The sequence below is a fragment of the Apteryx rowi genome, unplaced genomic scaffold, assembly GCF_003343035.1.
Source record: "Apteryx rowi isolate R43461 unplaced genomic scaffold, aptRow1 scaffold_166, whole genome shotgun sequence".
NCBI classification, from domain to species: domain Eukaryota; kingdom Metazoa; phylum Chordata; class Aves; order Apterygiformes; family Apterygidae; genus Apteryx; species Apteryx rowi.
The window spans coordinates 1,676,668-1,696,248 of record NW_020447930.1 but is presented as its reverse complement, the minus strand read 5'-3'; the positions used below and the strand labels follow the sequence as shown (position 1 = coordinate 1,696,248).

Genomic DNA, 19,581 nt, shown 5'->3' with positions numbered 1-19,581 from the left:
CCTTTACTCCCCCACCAATTTCCTCTGTCTTGTCCCAAGTCTACTCTTACACCAGTCCTCCCACTTTTTTTCTGCCCCCTTAATTCCCTATGACTGGAGCCCTCAGCACCACAAAGCTATTCCAACTCTACCACTGCAGTACCCCCTGCTCCTTCTCTTACCCAAGTGTTTTCTTAGCCAAGTGCCAATGCTTCTTGTCCACAAACAATCTCCTGCACAGGCCCTCAGCCAGACACAGCCTTTGGTCTTTGCCTGATCTACCTCCTGGAGGCCACCTCTTTCTCCTCCCACTACATATCCATTAGCTGCCCTCCCACTCCCCCATAGTCAGCTGTGTTCCTTCCCCCACATAAAAGAATTTAATTGCCCTTCAGAAGTACAGGAAAAAATACTTTGAGGGTAAAAAAAAGGTAGGCAAATCCTAGAGATAAAGGTCAGAATGCCCCTCTTTCCTGAATTGACTCCTCTTCAGGTGATGTATTTCACTTTTAATTCACTAGCGACGAAGCACTATATGCAATGACATTGAGTGTGGAACAGCCATACACCTTTCTTTCTTTGGCTGAAAAAATGAATTTGCCCCTTATGCAGAAGTGACGGACATCTAGACCTGCCTGAATGCATTGCACAGTGAATTCACATGTGCAGTATGTCTGATGTATTCAGACTGTGCACACACTGACTATGTGGGTTGCATATGTGAAGAAGATCCAGCATGTGTGGCATGCACACCCATGCCTCTCTGGGATTTCCCAGAATGTGGAACCCATGGCAATAGCCTAACATGGAGCTAGAGCCTTCAGCCATCCAATCTGGGAAATGTTTGTATTGCTACAAGGACATCTAATAAACAATGTTTCATTGGCTTCAGAATTCTAATTAAAAATAACTTATGAACAATAAGCAATGAGAAGACAAGGAAAGAACCTTCCTTAAACTACCAAATGTGCAGAGGTCCTATTCATTTCCCTAATAACTTTATGCTTCAGTTGCAGAACTGATGTGCCAGCACCACCTTTCGAGCCTCAGGTTTGTGCATGCCTGTGCTTAACTCTTGCATAGCTGTAGCCATATGGACAGAAAGAAATTACACTCTGTACCATTGTTAATCCACAAGGGCTGTAGCACCCCCCCCTAAAATGAAACATGAACTTGAGTGCTTACAGAAGGGGGGCTTATGCATGAATTAACTCAGACTAAAAAATGGGTGCTGGCTAGTTTTGTTCTTCACTTCTTTTGTAGCATTATCTCACTGTTTTGTATTGCACTGAGTACTGCAGTATCACTAATTTGTTCCGAAACATGTTAAATTTGTTTCCCTCTCATGCACAGCAATTCTACAACTCTGTTGTATGAAAATATCTGCCTATGCTCACATATATTTGGGTATGCGTGCACTTGTGAGTCGTCTTTCACATCTACTCCATTTCGGTTGGACGGTGGCAAGCTCTCAGTTGAATAAATACATTAAGGGAGACACCTAGTGCTTAAAGATGTTCATAGCATCTTTAACTATCCAATCCAGTATCATTGCTACTGGAGTTCATTTTCTACCGACATTAAAAATGCAGATACGCACAGGGGTATGTAACAATATTCATTCAAAATATTTCCATGCAATTCACAGTGAATGGGCAGTTCGAAAAAGGTTCCATTTAACATTATAATAATATTACATGAGCAAACACTTCATGTCCTTAGAGTGGAGAATACCAATATCACAATAATAGCAATATTCTTAAATGAATAAGAATTCTACTGTTAATATAAGTATTGCTTAATATGATCTGTGCACTGCATGGTGTCCTGGGTCTGATCATGTTACCACTGCTGCTGCTGAAGATCACATATGAAAAATTCACCAATGAAAAATTCCACAAAGTTCTGTTAGGCAGGCGTATAACTGGCATTGAAGTGAACGAAACATTAAGCACACATCTCTCTGTGCCTTGCTGAACGGAGCCATGAGAGTCAGGTGCAGAAACAATTTGGTGTAAGTCATGAATCACACACTGCAGCAGCTGGTCTGCTTTCATGGAGGAACTTGCCAAAAATAGTCATCTAGTTGGGTTTGCCTGTAGCTGTGGTTTTCTCAAAGATGCTAACAGTCTGTACCACTGCTTTGCACTACCTTCCTCTGAGCAGCACCCAAACACAGTCCCAGATCATTAGATGCAGCTGTATCCACAGACCAGCTGTAGAGGCATCTTACTGCTCCCCTTCTGGACAGTCTGCACTTTTTCTCACCCAAGGTCTTACCAAGGCTTTGATATTCAGACTTCAAAAAAAGGATTTTTTTTTTTTAAGAAAGCTTTTATTTTTAGCCTAACAAGCTTTATAACATAACTTTTTAACCTAACAAGCTTAAAGTCACAGCAAAGTCAAAAATATATTTTGACTGGCTAAAAGCTTCAAATAATAATCTTCTGACATCTGTAAACAAGTCTTCCACTGAGGCTGGCAAGGATTTTTCCCTTGTCATTAGCGAAGTCTAGCATGATTAGCTTAAATCTGAATGGAGCAAGGATGCGAGAAACATGTCATTGGCTCTAATGCTGAGCTATGCAAGTGATTTCCAGCAGATACTGAAGAGTTTCCTACCAGATTCTCTGTTGAACTGATGAACCTTGAAGAGCTGTCTGCATAACAGTTAGTACATCTCAGAAACATCATTTAGAAGCAGTCATCACACCGTTAGTAAATCATTCAGCTCAACTGCTCAAGAGTAATACTGATCTGTCTTATGAAGGAGATGAGTGCAATCTTAAAGCCAATTTGCTGTGCAAGCCAGCAGTCAAGGGATGACAATCTTCAAAGCTGGAGAGAAAAGAGGAAAAAAGGATACTTGCAAAGGTCAAATTAGATGACGATTTGACAAACTTCTCTGTAAAAATAACCATTGAAGTGGCTGAAGTGACTCAGAAGTCAGAACATCTGTTTTTTTGTATTGTTTTTTTTTCAGAGAGACCAGTGTCTGTCAGTGAGATTCATCACAGCTAACTTCAGCTGGCTAAAATCTAGGTATCTGGTGTAAGCCAAGTATAAGCCTCTGTAGTTAATGGAGGGAATGGTCATCTCCAAGGGCGGATTCATCTCACCTATGTGAAGGTTTAGTGACACAATATGATGCATTTTTTTTCAGTAAAGACAGTGGAAGAAGTTTCTAATCATCCTCCTCCCTTCCTTTCCCCTCTATATTGTCAATCTTTATTGCCACCCCAGAATTACAGTTTATGCTTCAACCTTTGAAGCAGCATCAAACCTTTCTCTCACCTTCCCCATAGAAAGTACTGTGGCTTCTTGTTTTGTCTGTAGGAAATCCCTATTCCCAACTTGTTACCAAAGAAAATACATTGGGTAATTACATCTCAGATACCTATCTCAGAATAAAATTGTTTATGGGAAATGCCTATTTTTCTTCATACACTAGAGAGGGAACCTAGATGAATAGGTCAGACAGGAAGCTTAAATTTTAGATGCTACATAATGTGACAACCTAACTGATAATAGCACAAAAATGTTTATCACTGAGGCAGTAATAGCCAGGATTAGTGCACAGAAGCCAAGCAAACTGATTGACTGTATGAAGTGAATGGGCAATAATCAAGACAAAGAACTACCTCTGCACATTGTCTGTGACATACAGATATTATTGAAGCAACAACTGCTATGAATACAATTCTAGAAAACTGCATGCTACCTGGCTATAAAACCACCTGGTGATATGCCATTTGTTGGTTTCAAGAGAACGGGAGAAGATAAGAGTGATCCTACCAGGTGAAACCAAAGGGTTAGCGAGCCTGGTAACCCATCACCAAAGAATGGATGATGGGGCATGCATAGCAGTGAGCTCCCTCCCCATCACTCCCTTCCAGCAGCTTGGAGCTTCCTTGGGAACTTCTTGTATCTAAAATCATTGCCATTGTATTTAGTAGCCCTTGATGAATTTCTCTTGCATTAATTTTTCTAATAGCTTTTTGAACCTGTTTTTTTTCAACATCCATACATGCTGCAGTGGAGTTTCACAGATTTACTTACACATCATGTGAAGAACCATTTCCTTTTGTTTTGAACCCATACATCTTTTGATTCATTTTGTGCCCTCCAGTTGTTGTATTGGGACAGATATTGAACAGTCATTCCCTTGGGAGTGGCATATGCCTTCCCATAGCACTCACAGACCTTTCTCATGCCTTTATCTTTTATCTAGGTCTTTCTAGTGCAGAACCACATCTTCCCTGAGTCATCACTCTTCCAACGATAGAGAAATGGTAAGGGTTAAAAATAAAACAACAGTCCTAGCTTACTGTGCAACCTACATTCTTTGCAGAGAAGCCATTCTGTAACGTTGGACCATATTTGTTGCCTTTCTCTGAACCCTTTCCCATTCTGCTACATAAGTTTTGAGATGGGAGTACTAGACATGCATATATAGTATGAGTGCACACGGGGATTTCTATAACTGCATAATGATATTTTCTTGTCGTTCATTATTTATTTCTTCATAATTCCTACCAGCTAATTTGCTTCTCTGACCACTATGAGCATTGAGCTCATTTTTTTCACAAGACAATTTATTATAACCCTGATATCTCTTTCCTGAGTGGTAGTTGGTAACACAGAGTCCATGAATCTATATGTGAAGTTAGGGGTGTTTTTCCCCATGTGCATTATTCTGCATTTATCAAGACTGACTTTGATCTGCCATTTTAACATCCAGTCACTGAGTTTCATGAAAACCTTCTGCAGTTCTTACAGCCAGTCCTTATTCTTACTACCCCAATTTATTATCATCAGTAAACTTTGTTTCCTTGCTATTCACACCTTTTTCAAGATTATTTATTAATACATTATAGAGTGCAGATCCCTGCAGGACTCCACTGGCGACTCCACTACAAAAGCTAGCCTTTTACTTCTACCTCCTCTTTTCCATCTTTTATCCAAATATTTTTGCAAGGAAAAGGCATGATAGGATTCCTATATCATTTTGGGTAACTTTTTAAATATTATCCTTTTTACATGTTGTTAATCATGTTTTTAATTATCCTAAATTGCTAAAGAGCATGTCTATATGTTTCTATGACTACTTTCCTAATTGTAGTAGAATTTAAGGTTTTATATAAGAAGATTCTTTTTCTTATTCTACCTCTTCCCTCCCCAGATATGTTTCACGTTCCCCCCTCCAAGTCTGAGAATTGCTAATAGAGGGAGCTTAGGTGATCAACTTAAGGCTGTTGCTACTAGTAGCTTTAAGACTGAGATTCTTCTGGCCATGCTTATTACAGCACATGGACAACTCTCCTAGACAGAACATATGCACATGGACTTGGGGTATCTTCAAGGTTAGGCAACAAATGAAGTGATTTTTGAGAATCAAAGTTTCAAATTCTCCTGCTTTGGTACTTAAATTCCACTTTACCTACCTAGAGCCCTTGTGGTTCTCGCCCTTGGCTCTTGCATGGCTGAATTATAGAATTTATTAAATCAAAGGGTTCAGATCACCTCTGAAAAGAGGAGTCAGGCTCCTGACTTATGTTACAGGTGCTTTCTAATTTAACTGTGTAGTACCCCGGGATTTGTAGAAAAGGGAGAAAGCAGAGCACGGATAACAAAATAATACTTCACAGTCGCACAGAAGGCTGTCAGCCAGAGATCTCAAAGCATTGAGACTGCATGTCATTTTATGCTCCATTACCTGTTCTAACAACTACACAGCAGTTTCATGGGCTTTTTAGGGCTCACTCAGGCCATTTACCTTTCAAACCAACACGTGAGATGAGAGCTCCCGGGGACGCTGGGGCTGTAGCGGCCCTGGGGCTGGGACAGGGTCCTGGCGAAGGCGGGCACCAAGCTGCTCCTGCCTCTGCGGGGGGAACGGCTGCTACCTACCAGCTTGGCTATCCCCGTCTTGCTCTGCTAGGGGTGGAGGCCGGGCTGCAGTTCCCAATTCCTACATTATATGTCTATTGCTGAAGGCCAAATTTATGGTGTGACTACTTCCTATTTCTGTTTTTGGAGAAGCTGGCAATGCCTTCTTTGCTTTTTTACCAGGCAAAGCAATTTTTGTCCTCTACCACTCCTCAACACTAGCAGCATGACATGTCCGACCCGCAACAGGACAGCCTCGGGCCTCTGCAGTCCTGCACCCTTTTAAGGCAGGTTTCCAGTAGGAAAGCCCTCTGCCTATGACTGAGTTATCTTTTAGTTTCCCATACAATATGGAAAAAAAGATTTGTTAAAAACAAAGGCAAATCATATACTGAACAAAATAGTTCCCTGTATTTTGCATGTTTTGCTTGTTGTAAAGGGAATTTCCCTCTGTTTGCTATTGCAAAGCAACAGAAACAAAAAAAAAGAACAAGTACTGACAGACTGAAAGAGACATATGGCCAAAAGAACTAAGAAATCATTTTATTAAAACCTGAGCAAAACAACAACAAATATTTATATTGCCAAAAATATTTATTTTCACCACTTGCCTCCTGAATTCTGGCAATTGCTTTGAGAAAAACTAATAGGAACAAAGGAAAACCGCAACCATCACAATTACAACTTAAAGCCACCACCTATTATTAGCAATATGTTACTGTGGCTGGTGTCTCGTCAGTGCCGTGCGTACGTTATTTCCTTACTGCATTTATCGTCTCTGGCTTATCCTTCCCGTAGTGCTAAATTCCCGCAGCAGGTGTGATGGTGCGGAGGGCCGAGGTTTGCCGGGTTGCTCGCCCTGCTGAGCCTCTAAAGCAGCGCTGCTTCTGCAGACATGCTGCTCATTGCGTACACGTATGTATTTAGTGCACATGCACGAAGGCTTTCCTATACCACTACAAGGCCAGGCTCCTCCTTTCTGTCCCGTATAGTCCCCCCGAGACTGCCCCAGGAGGCAGAGTGCACCACCTGCTTGTATTTTTAAGCCAAAGGATTTTTGATGCCCCTTCTAAGAAAAGCATCTGAGTGGTGTCTGGGTCTCGAGACCCCTTCGCCCATGAAACCACCTGCATCTGGCTGAGAGAAAACACTCCAGAGCTGAACTTCATACAGAAAAATGTTAAGCGAATTTAGACAGAATAAATTAATTTTGCCAATATTCACAGTAGATGGCACACAGTATCATGAATAGTTCTGCAGAAAATTTACTGGTATAAAACTAGATTTAGTAGCAAATTATCACAGAAGCCCTTCATGTAGAGATTTTAGGATAATCTAAAAAAAGAAGTGACAAAATTGCACTTACGCTATCATCGTCTGTCTAATCATGCTTTTTAGTACTCTTAAAGTGCTTTGATTTATTAAGCACTAATTATTTCTCTTAAAGGCACAGTCATGGACCAAACCTTCATGGCACTGTATGTTACGCAAAACTAAAAGAAACGACGGTCGTGTATAGCCCAAGACACACAACGATGCACTCAGATTTTTAAGGTATGCCTTTGGCTTCATCAGGGAGCATGTGCCGCCATAAGCTGGCCATGCATAGGGATACTCTGTTGAACTGAAGCCTTACAGACAGGTTTTTCAAAGATAACCAGGTGCCTATAAGTACAAGAACCAGGGACTAGAACGCAGAAGTGTTACGGGAGGTAGGAAAATCTTTCCCTTTAAGCATTTAAGACCAAAATAAAGATTTTTCAGAATAGTCCCTCAGATGCTGCTCAACCTTGAGGATATCAGTATCTACCGGCACCTCCGTTTCCACCATTGCTGGAAGCTTGCTCCTCCTGACGACACCATTTCCCACCTCAGCCCTCCCTTGCCCTCTCTGCTGGCCCTGAACCTCCCCCCCCCCCCAAAAAGCTCCCATGTCACCCATGTCCCCAAAACAGGCAAATGGCCACTTCCGTCCCATGCTTGCATCCCCTTTGTGTGGCCCTTTGCCCCCCATGCAACTGTCATTGCAGGTGTGCACCCGCTGAGCAGACTACCGTGCACCACGCTACTATTACATGGCCAGTGCATGGTTGCAGGGCTAAAAGAAGTCCTCCCAGAAGTTAAGCATTTATGTTAAGGACAACTGCTCTATATGTTACAGAGATCCTCATTAACTAGCCTGGCGCAAAACTGGCAATAGCAAAGAGGTTAGGACCACACGTTTCATGAAAATCTGGGTGCAAAGTCAGGTTGTGGACAACGTTTTTCAGAAGACCTGACAACAGCTTTACCAATCCTGTCAATCAAATTACAAGTATGAATCTCTAAATTGCTAGATTGTGATCTAATGGGCTGAAGCAATCCAAGTGGTTAGAACAGAGTCTGGGTCAACTCCATGGCTGGGGTTTGACATGAAATGACTTTTAATTAGACATTTTGAAAAAGATTTCTTTGCCTTTATATAGCTCCCTGAAAATTCCCTTATTAGCTGATCTCCTATTGGCAGTTTTAAAAACCATTCTAATCAGCAAGATTTTTTTTTTAGATATACCTAACTTTAGGAGGGTTGATTTCAACTGTAGATTCAGGCATTTCCTGGCTAGAATGCTGACATGACAAACTTAGTTTTGCCTGTCTTTACTCCAACACAGTTCCTAATATTTGCAGAACAAAGTCCTGTAAAATGTGAGTGTGAGTGAGATTAAAGGACACTTCAATCTAGTGAAGTCCGAAATTTGAATTCTTTCAAAATAAGACTGTGGAGGAATACATAATTTGGGAAGAAGGCATAATTTGGTGTATCAGCATTACTTATAACTGAGAAGATTCAGAAACAGTGGCAGCGAACGCAGTAGGTGTGTGGTCTCCACACACCCAAACTGCAGTGGTTTCGGGGTTATATCTCGTCCTGGGACTGGAGGTGGGCTCCTCACTGGCTGGTGAACACCAGCATCTCAGCCTCTTCGTTGCCACGCTGCCAGACCCAGCACCAAAGGGAGCCTGCAAAGCCCCTCAGAAAAAGGCCACACATTCCATATCCATCCACCCCACTGGACAGCAGGGAGCTGATCTGGGGCCACATTAAGTGTCTGAGGAGCCAAAGTAACCCCACGAGCTATAGCAAGGACAACCTGGTTTAAGCCATGCAAGGGAACAGCTCAAACAGGTGCTGAAGGCACCGGGGGCCGCAATACCCTTCTGTCCGTAACCCGAAAATTCCCTTGGATGCTGACGGAAAAGGTAACTGATCCCAACTTCTACATAATGCATGAGTGCTTTAAGTGAAAAGCTATTTAATAAAAGGAGAGAAACTTCACTCCTTTTTTTTTACTTTTTATATTAAGGTTTATTTTTTTCCTGCTTAGGCCATGAAATGAAGGGCTCAGGCATATGAAAGAAATAAAAATCTTGACTGGGGGAAGATGTTGTATTGCAATCAAAATTAAGGCATTTAAATGAGACACATTCTTCATCATGTTCTTGTTATTCCGGCAGACCCCTGCTTCGCCTGATGTCTCCCCAGACAGTGCCCTGGGACCCAGGTGCCTCCCTGTGTGCTGTGAATTTCCTTTATTTACAATGTCCTATAAAGTTAGGCAATGCAGCACTTGGCACTGGGGGATCCCTAAATCCCCTTTGTGGATCTAGAGTCATATTTTAAACAGATAGTCGCACTGGAGGATTTGGGCCTTTGCTTGCCATGGGATTTGAAAAGTGCCTAACTGCTATCAATTTCAGTGTTTTAAATAGCCCAGTTGGCTAAAAAAAAAAAAAAGAGAGAGAGAGAGAGATTTGAAGTGCTGCAGTGCAGAATTTTATATAAATGGGATTTTTTAAATTCCTATATTCTTTAGCAAATCCATCCCTTAAACTTCAGAACCCCTGAAAAAAAATTAGACCTCATCCTGCACTTCCTAATTTTTTGTTCAGACTAGAAAGATTTTTGCTGTCATTAGAACTATTACTAGGCCCAAACTAGATTTACGGTTTCCAAAAGCTCCCCAGTGACATCCGAGTAGCATAGTGAAGCTTTAACCTATGATGTTAGTGGCAAAATAAATTGCTTTTCCAGCACACACATAGCTCTGTAAAAAGAATAATCCCACTGGAAAAAGGATTCTTGAGCTTTGAATTCACACACCCAAAAGGGCTTCAGCTCCAACAGCTGCCTCTGGTAGCTGTGAAACCTCACTCTGAAAAGCACAGGGCATCGCATGAAGGCAGGTTCATCTACTAAGACCAAAGGAAATAGATTACAGTAGACTTGATGTCCAGGTGCTGCTGAACTACTAATTTTATAAGCACTGATGCATTATACTTGGTGCTGGATCAGTGACATGCTTATGAACTCTAATTTTCGGGCTACAGCTTTTTGAGTCACATTTGGCTGGGATGTACGGCATATGCTTTCAATATGGATTTGATTTTTTTCCCCACTCTCTTACCAATTGCTTCATTTAATTCAATTACAGTTGGAGGACTAAACTGTCAGAATAAATTCAGCAGCTCTCCTCCCCACTTTCAGCTCTAAATTAGAGTCCAGATCTGCAGTCCTGCCACACAGGACAACCCTGACGTCAGCTCAGGACCTGGCTTTAAAAAAATGATCTCTGTCTAAGCAGGTAGACAGAAAGCTTTGAGTTATCCAGGCAGAAAAACCTACTAAGTGTAATCCCACAGAGTGGCACCTACTGGCTCGGGACCAAGCTGACCGTGGGGATAGGATGCATTGGATGCTGCAGGTCTCCTGGGATGTTTTGAAAGACAACACAACAAATTCAGAGCAGCCTGAAATGCTACAGTCTGAAACCAACCTACAACTAGACAGCTGAGATGGTGACACCGCACCAAGCAGCTCAGTGACTGTAGCGAGCGGAGACTTGGCCAAGCCGTAGGCTGGTCCAGTGCTGGTGAGATGCACGTTAGCTGCTTTAATTCTAACAGTGCAGGGAGTTGTCACATAACCCATGCTTTCAGCTGAGTCAGAAAGTGCTCTTCTCTTTTCCTAAAAGAAACAAGGAGCCTAAAAGCGTTCACACAACACAAAGTCTTTACCAGGCACGTTTCTTTTTGGATTAAGCAAAGAAGAGGAGAGTTGTAGGTGTTGCTCATGGCTTTTATCCAGGAAATCTTCAAGATCAGAATCAAATGCTCACACGCATAAAACATGCAGAACTTTGTCCTTTTGGAAATACTCTCTGCCACGAGCCACTAACTTGCCTGGTGAAGCTCCCAAGCCTTCCCCAAAAATTGCCTGTGGCAGTGGGATAATGCTGCTGCTGAGCAAAGGTTTGGCCCAAGATGCTACGGACTTGCACATCCGACATTCCAGAATTATCTATAATGAAAATGAATTCAGGGCTGAAGACCTGGTCAAGCGTAGGATGATTGATTTCCAGGCAAAATTGTCCTATGACAGTTTACATTAATAATCCAGTAATACTTATATACTATTTTTCTCCCCCTCAACCCCCTGCAGGTCACTATCATCATGAAGAGTCACTATAAGCATCTCCCCTATTTTTAAGTCTTGAGCTCGCTAAAACTCATGTGTGTGAAGTTATGCCTGTGTGTAGGTATTTCCATTGGTTCAGAAGGATACAGGAAAGTATGCTTGCTTACATCTTACTCTTAGATCTGATACACAAAGATTCCCTTTGAACAATTTTATGATTTGTTTAAAAAAATACGTGAATGGATTTATCAAATGTCAGAGGCATTTTCTCTCTGACTATACACCTTTTTTTCACTCTACAGATGAATGACATTTTCCAAAGAATTGGGCTACTGAAGAAGAGACTGTAAAGAATTCCTTGCCCTTACCACCTATCCTGGTATTCGGTAAGAGCTGGTTGTGGCCAAGACTGCTGAAAAATCAGTGCAGTTATATGTGAGTTTAATTTCAGATTCCTACTTTTGGAAATCATGGCCAAAGAAAACAGAAAACAAGATTTTGCTTGGTATTCTGTAGTGTGTGAACAGACTGCGGGCCCTGGCTCTCCGGCAAGCTGCAAGCTGTGTGAACCACTGTATCCACTGTAATTGCAATAAAAAGTGATTTTCCACAGCACTTTTCATTAAAAAAAAAAAAAATCCTTTCGAAATGGATTTTGGGGGGAGGTGGCACAGCAAACTTCTCAGGATTTCTGAGTTGAAGGGATCAAGCCATGAAGCTATGACCGTAGGAGCAGTAAGGCGTAGCTGTTCCGGAGGGCACCATATAACCACCAGGATTCAGGCAGTGCATTAAACACAGGCTCTCTGCAGTAAGCCGCGATATTCGCTAGACTAACCCTGATTTCTCGCTGGGTACTCAAGCTCTGCTCTGCCCTTGTTTACCATCCGCAGTGGTAGCCCCCTCCTTTCAAAAGGAAAGGAACAGTTTCAGATACCAGAGGATTTGGAGCGGAGGATCTGGATATTTTAATGTTGTTCAGGCTTCATTCATCATGAATATCATTTTACAGCTTGGCACATAAGCAGTCCATTTCTGAGGCATGAGAAAATGAATATACTGTAATTGTATTCTAGGCCTTCTGGCCCAAATCTGTTCCTGGTGGGACTCCAGGGGTTTCAGTGGAGTTGCATCAGGAATAAACTTAGCTGTCTAGCTGGACTTTATAGATACCATTTCTGATTTAAAGAGAGTTTACATGAAGATAAAGATTTCTTTCCATGCATATTGGCATTCAAAACTTTTTCATGTAACCAAGTTCACTGCTTAGAAACAGTAAAAATTGTTTATAGATAGAAAAAAGGGAGAACAAAAGCAGTACTGAAAATAGGACTAATTATTGTGTAAATAGGAATGTAAGGAAGCATGGTATTGCTGAAATGAAGTATTAAAGCAAGACCATACACCAAAATACAGAAACTTTTTCTCATAGTCCTCATCTTCCATAGTAAATGGCATGCATGCAATGTAACCACTAAAACCTGGCGCTGCAAACTGCAGAATAAACATTTGCAACCTTAGCATGAATTTTAAGCAAGAGAGAGTGCACAGATTTTTTTTTTCTATAGTTTTCTCCGCCTCTTAACTCCCTGCTCTTTCTGTTTTACTACGAAGATGTTTCACACAGAAAAAAGCTGGTTCTTTCTTCAAGCAGAGCAGCTTTCAAAACAGCAGCCCACCAAAAGAGGGGCTCTGGAGAGGTGCCTCAGGGCCGCAGCCGCCGCTGTCGCTAGCTGCTGGTGGCACCGGGTGCGCTGCCGCAATCTCTGCAAGGCATTCAGCACGTGCCGGCCCCCAACTCCCAGGAGAGAGCGGGACTGGGGTTGGGAGAGGATGAGGTGGTAAAACTGGGGCTGGGAATACTCTAGCGGAGAGTGGAAGCAATAGGATAAGCGTCCTTACGTGGGAACCAGGGAGGAGGCGTCCGGTCGAGGAAGGGCGTGCAGCTGAGGCGGGGGGCACATGGGTCGCGGCAGGGAGACGTGGCTGAGCGACCCCTCAGAGCAATTTCATGAGCACGTTTCTAAGTGAGGCTTGCTGTCCTACTTGTTAGAAAGTTTAGACATAACGAGTTTCACATTTCAAAGGTCAGTCACTTTTGTATTTCACCCAGGCGATAAACGTGAGAAATTTGTACCCTGTGAAAAATGTGCATTGCAGGCACTGGCAGGATACAGCTGTCTCTGCCCTTGTTTACTTGGTTTCTCCTCTTCTTCATGCTCAGCATGAGGGATTTCAGAGTTATTAAACTTTCTCCCAGTTGCCCAGAGTCACAACTCCTTTATTCCCTATTACCCTGAGCAGCCCCGTATGCAGCCGTATGACAGCTACTGCCCAGCTTTCCCCACCTACCTCCCCGGCTGCTGCAGGAGCCTTCCTCCTGTCTCCCGCTGCAGCTTCCAAAGGGAATTCCCAATTTAGGAGACACTTTTCCCAGGATTGGATGTTAACCAGCCTACACTCCAGCGATCAAATAGCTTCAGACTACGGAGGTGTCTCCTTGCCCCATGCCCGAGACGCCGTCGTGGACAGGTGCCCACGTGGGATGCGCCTGCCTTGCCCCTTCGCGTGATGGGGAAGACCCCATGTCACACTGGGTCCAGATATATGGGCTCACAGAGTTTGCAAGGAAGGCGAAGGTGGTGGGTGTTAGATGCTTAAAATCCAGGACGAGGCCTGCAGAGCCCCCATCTAAGCATGCAGGTGTCTGAAGGGGATTCGAGCTCAAGTTTCCTTGCATAGGGGCTGCTCGAGTCTTCGCTGCAGAGGCACTGCAGGTGCCATGGAGGCAGGAGGATGGTGCTCGCCTCCGAGCGGCTATGCAAGGCACCCGCGAGTCTGGGAGCTCTCAGCTTTATACACCTGAGAAAGACAGGACACAAGGACTTCCCAGCTGCTTATCTGGGACACAGCTTTAACAAAATGTGGGATTCGTAGGGCCAGAGAGAGAGCACACCCAAAGGAGAAGGCAGCCTGGCGGTCTGCTCCTACTGACAAGTGGACATTACCCACCAAAAAGAGAATCAGGTGAGTGAGGACCGGGGCAAAGGCCCCCCCTTCCCAGATGACTGGCTGGCTCTGCTCCAGCCCCCTCTCCAGGCTGTTTTTAAAGCTACTTTCTTAAGTCACTGAGATGACTTAGTTACATCTAAGAAAGACTTTTGGCTTGGTCATCTCTGTTGTCTATAGAGGTGGTTGCACAAGCCTGCAGGGAAGCCGTAAATTTGGAGAAGGGATTTCAGGTATATACTTTGTGTATAGCTTCAGCACATCTAGCAGAGATGTTTCCCCCTCTGCTTTTCCAGTAACACAGGCAGTCAGGTCTCAGAATTGTGGTATATTAGCTCAATTTGAAGATGCTCCAAAACAGCAAGTGTATTTTCCAAATGGCACTACTATTCGCTTTCCTGTTTGTTCAAAGCACTATAATGTGGACAATAAAACAAACAACCCCCCCCCCTTTTTTAATGTTTGTAAAAAGAAGTGCAATATTTTCCATATATGGTTTAGTAAAACAAGGGAATGAGGGGAGCAAAACAGGTTTTCAGTAAATCCAAATACTTCCAGTTACAAAAAATGAACCCCTTGCTGGAACAGTGGTGCATTTGCTAATGAATACTTTGCACTGAGCTATGCACAGGTATAACTAAAGTTATATTCACTGTTCATTGTTTGCCATTAATGAAGGAGTTAGTTAGTCATTTATTATTTAATGAATTGTGTGCAAGCAAACAAGTAAAAGCAATGGACTTGATTTAATCCATGGTTTGGCTCCCTAGGATGTATAATACGCACCTTGTCTTGACTTTCATATTCCAGCCAGACCTTTGCTGGGTACCTGAGTCCCTCCTGGGTACCTGACTCCCGCTGCAATCAGTAGGGGTTGGGCACTTAAACATAAAAATCAGAGGCAAATCTTTGAGGGCTTCTTTGTAGGACTTTAATTTTTGCTTAGCATAAATTCTATAGGAATGTTTAGAACAGAAAAATCAATTCAGGAGCATATATTAATAGAAAAAGGTTGGAGAAATGAAGAGTGAAAGCACACAGCTAGGGAGGCTTACATGAGCTGATACTTTTCAGGCTCTTGATGGGATCTATCCTCTTCTGTTACTGCGCCAACTTTGAAGGCCTCTCAGTGACTACCAAATTCAAGAGCACTTGATTTAATGCAGACACTGAACTACCCTCCTGATCTATCACCGGGCTGGCTGACCCTCATATATCATGCTGACTATCACCTTCTTCAAGTGCAGCTGAGCAATGCCTTTGGCATCATAGCCACCAGCGTCTTCCAGCAGCTTGCCAGGCAGTCGGTAAATGCTACCGACACACAGAGGAAGCCACACGCCAGGGCTGGATGGTCCCGACGTGCAGCTGGTCTGGGGAGCAGAAACCAAAGGAGCTTTGAGAAAGTAGCTGGGCTCTGTGGGTTAGTGGGCCTGGCAGGAGGTCCGTGGGCATCCAGGGTGCACAGGCTCCCAGAGGTGGGAAAGCGGGGAACCTGCTGACCCAAGGAAATGTACCACCGTGTGAATGGGCATGGGAATAATTCCCCGAGTTCAGTCCTGGGCTGCTGGATGGATGCATCTCTTGGACTGAATGCGAAGAAAAGCATGACATGGAGGGAAGGAAAAGAAGGCCACGGCTCAGGGTCAGTAGCCTGAGCTACTATCTGAGGGAAAACGTAAATAAAAAACAGGAAAAACATCTCTGTGATCTCTCTTTCACTCCTCTGGTTCCAGCCCCATCTCCAGCCAGCTGTGCTCCCCAGGGGCCAGCTGTGGCCAGCTGTGAGGCTGCCACCCCAGCAGCGCTGCTGAAGGCTGGTTGGCTGCCAGCGGCAGATCCTTGCCGCGGGAGCCACAGTCCAGCCAGAGGAGCGAGGAGAAGCAAGGAGCGAGCCAAGGGTGCTGCGGCGGGAGGGAGAGGAGAGCGGGTCGGCACGTGGAGACATGAGCTGCCTGCTGCCACCAAGTCTCCCCGCTCCCGCCAAGCTGGAGTGGCTGAGACACTGTAACAGTGACATGGCTGAACTGGGAGGAGGAAAATCCTGAATCATCCCCAAAAATGCAGCCATGAATCTGAGCTGTACCTAGGTACATTCTTGCAAACAGTAGAAATTACTGTTCCTGCAGGAAGAAGAAGGTTGATCTTTTTCCTACCATGGAAAATAAACATTTTTTTTCCCTAGAGAGAGGGGAACATGGAAATACAGGCCCTTCAAGGCAGAGTTTCCTAGGATTAAGCCTAAAGATCAGCTTTGCATCTTTTCTGATGCTAGCAAGACAGTTCCAGAAAGTATCATTTTTTTGGACATGACTATCCGTAATCTCGTGTGAAGAGACCGTCATTTGAAATGCACCATGAATGCATGTGAGGGTTCACTGTGCCTTAGCTCTCTCACTTCCTTGAGTAGATATTTTCCTGACATTATATTTAAGAGGTTTTTGCTAGGTTCCTATGTTAGTTTTGTAACTGCCGATGGACCTTTTGATCCAAGATTGAAGAATTTATTTCACTGCATATTTCCACTTGGCTTCTTAATGAAAGATAAAAGAGGCTTTTCACAGAAAAATAAGTGCAGCTGCTTCCTTCATTCGGAACATAAGCCAAGGAGGTATATTTTTCAGAGGTAAAATTGAAATACAGCATGAATTTTATTTTTAAAATTGCACAGAATTATGCCCTTCACTGCAGTGAGTGATAGATAGGAAACTTCAGGCAAAGGGGAAAGTGGTCTGTGTTATGTTGATCTGACACTGTGAGGCATCACTTCATCTGCCTGATGGTGTGCAAGATCCCTGCATGCCATTAATACTAAGCCAGGTATTAAGAGTCTAGAGAGAGAGATGGAGCTCAGGTTTTCTAGATCATCATCTTCTTACACATATGTGGGCACAACCCTCTTTAAATTAATGTGATTTACCTAGAAGCCAAATCCTTATTTTCAGTTCCACTTACTATTTCTGAATATGCAAAATCTGACCACAACAGTGTATCTCCCAACATAGCAGTAATTTTATACTTCGTTCTTCCTAATTCACAGACTAAAGGGGGGGTCCATAAGTAGCCTTCCACTTCTTCACATCAAATGTCCATGGACTGCAGCACATTTTGGTTTGCCGGAGCTTTGTTTATAGATGTCCTATAAATAAGAGTTGGTTGTCTTGATGGGTAAAAAATAGCCCTCAGATTGTAATCTAGTCTAGCATGGCTGAGGAGGCTATGGACAAACATCCCACAGACTGGATACTTCCACTCACTCACTCTCTGAAAAGCTAGTTCTCAAAAGTATTGACCTTTTTGCAACTCTGAAAATGTCTGCCAGCCAAAGAGAGGTGTCCATTACCAGCATGTGATTTGCTAGCGTTGCTCTGCATGCTTCGCAGGAGGTCACTTGCCAAGGTCAGCACCGCGCGGACCGAAATGCAGAAAGTTCTCCAACTTGGCTCATTTTAAGCCATCATTTAAAATGGTCTGTGTTGTATTAGACGCTGGCTGTAAGCAGCATCCTTGAGACAGTGTTTTGTTTGGGAGGGGTGGTCACTGCAGTGCATGAGATCGTGAATAAACCCAGAGCCCTTCCAGGCTTTGCGTCAGGGTTTCTACCAATGGGAGGCTCAGGAAGTGACCACCCGTGCCAGGAAAGTCTGTGTTTGAGTCAAGGCACCTGAAGCATCTGCAATCACAGCAATGTGCTAATATCTTGTTTGCACCCCTGCAGAATCCAGGATTTTCAAAGCACTTTTTCTACTTGATGACTATTAGGGACACACACACACACACACACACACAGAAAACCTATTCTGGAAAAAGCTTGTCCTGGGTTACAAGAAGGAAAACACTTACCTCAAGATTACATAGCAAGGGCATAAGGTGATTTGCAGGGAAGTGTTGTCCTTGCCCTGCATCAGCAGTACAGCTGCTGGGGCACAGCCGAGCCCAGCAGGCAGGTAGGTGCCCTCTTGCTTTCCCGGGGGCTCCTGGGGGGAGCAGCCCATCCCGCTGATGTGCTGGGTGGGCTGGGCCATCCCCCAGTGAGACTCCCTGCATCCACGTTTGGGAGCCGCTGCCAAAGAGCAAGTCAGGTGGTAACTTTTGGTGACATGACTAAGCTGTGCTGGGCTCTAGTGAAAGATTTATCAGAGATGATGAAATACCACTTCCAGGCCTCTTGGCCACTCATTGCTAACAACATAAACACAAATGGCAAATACACCCTTATCCCATGCTAGTGAAGTGTATATCCCTTCCCACTCAGAGTATTTATCACAGGAGACGTTCCTGGATGCCCTGGAGGAACCCATCTCTCCCTCTCATCTCTTTCTCTTTAGTGGGGGCTAGAAAGGTTTTGGATTACAGCTGGAGAAGTACAAAGGGCTGGAAAATTTTCATGGTAGAAGGAGTTAGATATAGTGCCTGGAAGGAAATATTTGTTAGCTCTGAAACTCATGAAGGCTTGACCTGGCTATTTCTAGACCCATGTGACTGCAAACATTAAGAAACGAGTCATGTATTTTCATCCTGGCTGGTGGAACCAAAGGCATTAGGAGCAGATACCTCTATATTGCCTTCTGAATATTGTGAAATGTACCTTGTGGATTGTGAAAGAGATATTTGTGGTTTGTTCTTACTAACTCTACTAAATTTGTCTCTGAGAGAGCAGTGGCGCGAGTGACTGAGAGCAAAATTCCCCTGCGGAGTATCAGAGCGAGCTCATGCAGTTGTTTTACACTGGCGAGTCACCACGCAACTTTAGGGCCAAATCTTGAAGTACCTGTTCAGTCTTCATGTCCACTGAAAGAAACAAAGGCTTTGCCAGGAAAAAGAAAAAAAAAAGAAGACGACGGCAAAACATCATTTTTACTCCTTCGGGAATCAAAGGAAACTCTGCCCATAGCAGCAGAGGAACAGAGGGAGAATCTGACCCTGCAAATTTTTGCTGCTCCATGAGCAATCTCAGAGTAACACCTGCTGGTGACGGGAGAAACGAGCCCACAGGCCCCAGGCCCACAAGACGTTACATCTCTCGCCCCAGCACCGCTCAGAGCCAGGGGTCACCGAGCCTGGACTGGGACCGAAGACGGAGGCTGCTGGACACCCCGCAACCGGGCCTTGCTGCCCTGCCGAAAACCAGGCTCGGCTTTTAAAGAACCACCAGGCGAAGCAGCTCTGTTGCGACACGTTTTATTTGCAGCGGGGTTTGCCGGGGAGGCCCGCGGGTGCCGCGGCCCCGACGGGCGGCCGCGGGCGAC

The 19,581-nt window shown here is 44.0% G+C and overlaps 1 protein-coding gene across 1 annotated transcript in view; it reads right to left on the bottom strand.

Annotated features, from left to right (window-relative positions):
• Nucleotides 1-15,522: 15,522 nt before the first annotated feature.
• The window catches only part of MYF5 (myogenic factor 5), a 5,559-nt gene continuing 1,500 nt past the window's right edge, over nt 15,523-19,581 (bottom strand). The window contains exon 4 of the mRNA XM_026060177.1: nt 15,523-15,705. Within this exon, the coding sequence (XP_025915962.1) occupies nt 15,523-15,705 (183 nt within the window). The remainder of the gene's footprint in view (nt 15,706-19,581) is intronic.